This window comes from Marmota marmota, unplaced genomic scaffold, assembly GCF_001458135.2.
Source record: "Marmota marmota marmota unplaced genomic scaffold, marMar, whole genome shotgun sequence".
Classification (NCBI taxonomy): Eukaryota; Metazoa; Chordata; class Mammalia; order Rodentia; family Sciuridae; genus Marmota; species Marmota marmota.
The window spans coordinates 7781548-7787204 of NW_025999999.1; the positions used below are offsets into that span (position 1 = coordinate 7781548).

The 5657-nt window shown below is 55.8% G+C and overlaps 1 protein-coding gene across 1 annotated transcript in view; it reads right to left on the reverse strand.

Annotated features, from left to right (window-relative positions):
- Positions 1-28: 28 nt before the first annotated feature.
- Positions 29-5657, reverse strand: part of Psd (pleckstrin and Sec7 domain containing) — a 14372-nt gene continuing 8743 nt past the window's right edge. The window contains exons 10-17 of the mRNA XM_048807021.1: positions 5492-5656; positions 3810-3853; positions 2329-2519; positions 2174-2244; positions 1907-2064; positions 1629-1773; positions 1215-1358; positions 29-471 (exon numbers count right to left, since the gene is read on the reverse strand). Of these exons, the coding sequence (XP_048662978.1) occupies positions 241-471; positions 1215-1358; positions 1629-1773; positions 1907-2064; positions 2174-2244; positions 2329-2519; positions 3810-3853; positions 5492-5656 (1149 nt within the window). The 3' untranslated portion in view covers positions 29-240. The remainder of the gene's footprint in view (positions 472-1214; positions 1359-1628; positions 1774-1906; positions 2065-2173; positions 2245-2328; positions 2520-3809; positions 3854-5491; position 5657) is intronic.

A 5657-nucleotide genomic window follows, 5' to 3' on the forward strand; every position in this document is an offset into this window, starting at 1 on the left:
CACCCACCCTGTACGAAAAAGTGCAAAACATTATCACAAAAGGGGTCTTAGAGGCGCCCTTAGCCTAGGCTCCTGAGGCCCATGCCCAACCCTGCCCTGCCCCGGACACCGCGTCCGGCGCGGTCGGGCCCTGGGCCAGGAGGCCCTCATGGGTGGCCCGAGGCCGGCCCGGGCTTAGGCAGGGCCATGTCATCATGCAGGTGCCCAGCAGGCACCATCCCCCACACTCCCACTCCCTGTTCAGGGCTTCCGCCTTGCGCTGCCTGCCCCTGACCGAGGCTCTGAGCCAGGACGCTGAGTGCGGGCCTGGCTGGTGGGGTTGGGCTGCAGGGAGGGACTGGAGTGAGGCAGAGGGAGTCCGTCCTCCATGCTCCCGGCCTGGGCCAGCGCTGCCTCTATGGCATCCAGCTCTTCGCTGGCTGCCTTCAGCTTGACCCGAAGCAGTGCTGCGTAGGTGCCGTAGCGGGATTTCTGAGGCAGGGGGCCAGGAGCCATGAGCACCTGTTCTCCTCTCCCAGCCCTTCCCACACCCATGACCAGCTAGGAGATGGAATGTCCCACCCACCTCTATATCCCAAAAGACCCCAGCTGGCAGGTTGATGACTTTCTCTGGGCTCTCAGAACTACCTGTGGGTTACAGCTAACATTTCTTGAGGTTTTTTGGTTTGGGTTTTTGGGTTTTTTTTTTTTTTTTTTTTTGGTACCAGGGATTGAACTGAGGGGCATTCAACCACTTAGCCACACCCCAAGCCCTATTTTTTGTTTTTTATTTAGAAACAGGGTCTTAGTAGCTTAGCCCTTCGCTTTTGCTCAGACTGGCTTTGAGTTCACAATCCTCCTGTCTCAGCCTCCCCAGCAAATAGCTGGGATTACAAGCATACGCTACCATGCTCAGCCATTTCTTGAGTTTTTACTAGAGTCAGGAAACAGACGTGTTACCTCCTGACCCTAGGGAGTGTGGAGTGTTACCCTTATTCCCAAGAGAAAACTTACACTCAGAGAGATTAAGCCCAAGGTCACCCTGCTGATACAACTCTTAAAAGCCCCCACCCTTGAGCTGGGGTTGTGGCTCAGTGGTAGAGCACTTGCCTAGCATGTGTGAGGCACTGGTTCAATTCTCAGCACCACATAAAAATAAATAAATGTAAAATCCCCCACCCTTAACCCTAGCCTGAGCCTGTTTGGGAAGCACAGTACCAAGCAGGGAGACTCACCTCAAACTCCAGGTAGGCCTCCTTCTGCCGCTGCTCCTCAGCCTCCTTTCCTCGGGCCTTCTTTCCCAGCTGGGTGGCCCGATGCTCACGCAACTCGCTTGCCATGACCTTCAGTTTGGCCTCGTGGGTCCGCATCTGCTCCTCCTAACAGCCAGGAGAGAACAGTCAGGGTCACTATTATCTAGATATACAGTGCCTTTGGGCAAATTTTAACAAGGTGTCCCTTTGGACAAGCAAAGCACACTATGGCTGGGTTTCCAGCTTAGCAAGTAGTGTAGGGGCTGGACTTGAGCCTCTGCTTGTCTCCCATGACTGTCATAGGGATGCAACACACGGCAGCCTGGAGTGCACCCAGCCTGGGCCTGCCCCACTCCATCCCACTGGCAGCAGGTGGGCCAAGTGAACTGGGGCTACCTGGGAGAGGCGGGTGGCAGCGCTGGGCAGCAGAGGGCGGCTGAACCTCTTATGGGAACTAACAGCAGCTGGGAAGGGGGGTGCAGAGAACATGGCAGCGACTACATTGATGCGAGTGATCCAGGATTGCATCTGCTCCAGGCTCCTGGGGAGACAGCACAGTCCCTTGGGATCTGGGCCAAGGGATGCCTGTCCTGGCTCAGGATGTGGCCTGAGAAGAAATGAGGCAATCCAGGGTCAAGGAAAGGGTCTGGGGTGGACAGGAAAAGGATACTCACGGAGCCTGGAAGAGGAAGACCCGCCAGTCAGCAGTGCGCAGGTAGAAGACATGGGGCCTTTTGCTGTAGTCACTGGCACGGGTGGCCAAAGCATGGTGGATGCTGATGGCATTCTTGAGCTCCGCCTCTGAGAGTGCCTTCCCAGGTTGATACTCCTCCTGCAGGGGTGACCATCTTGTCCTGGCCTCAGTCTGGCCTGGCCTAGCCCAGGCCACCCACTCTCCCTCCCAAGTCAGCACAGCCCCCACCATGGGCCTGGCCCCGCACCTTCTGCAGGTAGAGAATCATGCCCTTGAGGATCCCGTGGAAGCTCTTCCAACCCCGCTTGCCCCGAGGTGCTGGGGGGGAAGGAAGGCAAGTCAGGGGGGCCTGGGACAGGCTCACCCCCATCCATCCCCCAGACCCCCCTCCTGGCCACGTACTCTTCCTGCAGTCAGGGTCTGCGTGCACCTTTCGCACCAGGGCCCCGTGCTTGTAGACGGCAGCCCCAGGCTCAGGAGTCAGGTCCAGGAAAGGGCTGGAGCCGCTGCCACTGCCCCCGCTGACCCTCTTGATGACCTTGGGGTTGGGGTCGGCCAACTCAGACAGAGAGCGCCTCAGTTCCTCCTCGTCTCTGCAGGTGTGATGGCCTCAGAGGGGAGCTGGTCATGGAGCCATACCCCCCTTCAGCCCTGGCTTCCGCCCACCCTGGAAAGCTCCTCCAGCGTTTGTGGAGCTGCAGGGGGTCTCTTCAACCTGAGGCTCCTGCCACAGGTTTCCCCCCTCAGAACAGGGCTCCTCAAGGCAGCATGTCTCCTTCCTAAAACTAGACATCCCCAGAGTAGAACCACAGCTGTCCTTTCTTCCCCTCACATGTAACCATCCCCATCCTCTCTATTTCTAGATACACACCCAACCCTCACACCCTCCTCTACCAGGACAGACACATGTCTGACTCAACTCAACCATACCTAACCTAAACTATGAGGCTTTGCTTATATGTTGGCTAAATGGTGGAAGGGATAGCTTCCTAGTGCCCTCCAAAAAAAAATCTTGGTCTGCAGTTTCTGTCAGATAAAAAAAAAAGAGAGAGAGAGATTCTATCTTTTCACTCCCTTGCTCCAGAATCTGCAGTAGCTCCCCATTGTCTCCTACATGAAACTTATACTACATCTCCCCAATACTCTTTCTCTTCATTCCAGTCAGGCCTGCCTCCTTGTGGTCTCCCCATTTCACACTCATTTCAGCCACACCTTTGCCTCCCAAATACTTCCCCTCAGGGAAGCCTCAGTTCCAATCCTCCAAAAAGCATTCCCTGATTTCTCTTTGTACCCTAATTCTGAGCTCTGCCTCTCTGAGGTCTCTCCTAAAGACTGGGAGTTCCTAGCCAAACTGGGTAGTGACTGAACTCTCAGTAGATAGCAACAAATACAAATGATAGATTGATTGTTACTTGAGGGCTCTACCCTCAGACTGGAGGCCCCAAGGCCCAAACTGGACCTTCTCCCTCATACTGGACCTTCCATGACTTTCTTTGGGCTTGCCTGTGTTTCTACTTGGGGATACCAAGAAGATACAACATAGCCCCTTGTTCTGGGATACTTGGGCTCCCTAAGACCCACGGGGGTCCTTTTGTGCTACTGATCAAGACTACCCTTCCAGAGGCCTCTGCTTTCCTACGAGGCTACCAGGAGACCTTCCTTTTACGTCTCAGCACACCTCTTCCCGTCCAACCCAGCTTGTCATAACAACCCAGCTGGAGACAAAACAGACCCCAAGTCTAAGCAGGGCATCTCCAAAGAAGGAAGCAAGGCAGCCACACTGCCTCTTACCCACCTCCTTGTACCCACAGCCCCAGGACTCCATAACCCAGGCAGCTCTTCCCCACCCCTAACCCCTAACCCCACACAGCCCTGGGACTCACATGGCCCACTGCAACTTTTCATTCTTGATGGAGCTGTACAAGGCCTGGGGAAGAACAAATCAGGGAGTATGGGTCAGTCCTGGGGGAAAGCATACTAGGTACCCCAATGTCAGAGCTCAAAGCCCTCCCTCCCAACTTGGGAGAAGAGCCAGATCTAAGGGGAAAGGGGCAGCAATGTATAATGACCATGAGCATAGGCTCTGGAATACAGTACCAATACCCAGGCCCAGTTCTGCCACTTTAGCTCTATGACTTTGGGCAGGTATCCAAGGGGAGGAACAAACATCAACATGTGGGGGCAAGCAGTGCAGGGAATCCTGGCACATGGCTGATGCACAATAAATGGTAGCTACTATTATTATCTTTATTATTATTAAGGGACACTCCTGCTCAGATCCTGATGGGAGAAACATAGCCCTAAGGAAATGGGGAAGAGCAGCCCAGTAAACCCTCCTTCCCCCAGCCATGTGTTCTGGCCTCTTCCCACAGAATAAGCCCACACACAGCATATGGGGAAACTGAGGTCCCACAATAGGGGCTCACTCTCCCAGCTCCTTACTTGGCTAAAACATACACTCATGGCTCCAAACCCCAGGACAAGCTGAGACCTTCCCCCAACCCAGACAGCACCATCAAGCCAAATGCCAGTGGTCCATCCCCTAGCCACCTGCACACTTTATGTTACTGAGAAGTGATGACTAGTCTGAAGCTTTGCCTTCCAAAGCCTATCCACCCCAAATTGTAAGCCTCTAAACCAGTGTCTTCCTGTCTCTTCTTCTTCTCTCCTCCCTACAGTTGGCCTGGAGATACATGGGGACTCTGAGGTGGTCAGAAGAGAAAATGGCCTCCAGGAGTGGCATAGAGGGCCCCTCTTTGGGGGAGTGGCCTGAAATATGGGTCCATGCCATCTCCTCCAACTGTGGGGGTGCTTCCAACAGCCTGTGTGAGTGGGTGTGTCCCCAGCAAGTGTGTGTTTTGCTATGTGTGGCATGTGATGCTGCCTGCGTGTGAGCTGGGTGCAGTGGTGACGTCGGCGCCTTCCCCATGATGGGACACAGGTCCCTCCAAACCCCCCCCACACACACACACCACAGTCTCTGACTCTCTCATTGCCCATAGCCGTACCTGGTTACAAGGCTACCCAAGCATCCCACACTGGCACATCCTGCCCCAGGGTGGAGGCACCCACAGCACGTGCCAAGCTAATCAATGCATAGCCCTCCTAAGACACACCTGACCCAAACCCTGCCATGCCTCAGAATCTGAACCCTGACTCCCCAACTCTCTGACCAGAAGGTTGAAGCAGCCACCAAGATCCAACCTGCAACCCTGTCTCCAGTCTTCCAGTTCATCCCTGCCAACTCTCAAGACCCCCCTTTTGCTTGGAGCGCCACACCTTCCTTCCAAGGTCCTGAACCCCATCAGTGAGTCCATGTCACGCTCCCATCTAGAAAACCCTTTTCGTCTCCAAAAGACTCGGGTTTGTGAGGACCACCTTGCCATCCCCCTCCGCGAGTTCATGCCCACCTCCGGCTGCCCACGAGCTCTGTCCCTATTGGGCTCCCCCCCTTCCCACAGCTCCATCCGTGCCCTCCTCAGCTCAGCCGCCCTCGGAGCCTCCCTCAAGCCGCCTCCTCTGTCGCCCCCGACCCTGGCGTGGGCCGCAGCCCCCACGCCCTCACCGCCTTTTTCTTCTTGCGGTTCTGCAGGCGGCTGACCACCAGGTCGGTGTAGAGCACGGGCTTGAGACTGCGTGAGCGCTGCGGCCAGCCGTAGCACAGGGTCTCCGCGCCGCGGTGGGTGCGCCCGTAACGCACTGAGCACAGCGAGCGCGAGCGCAGCCGCCCG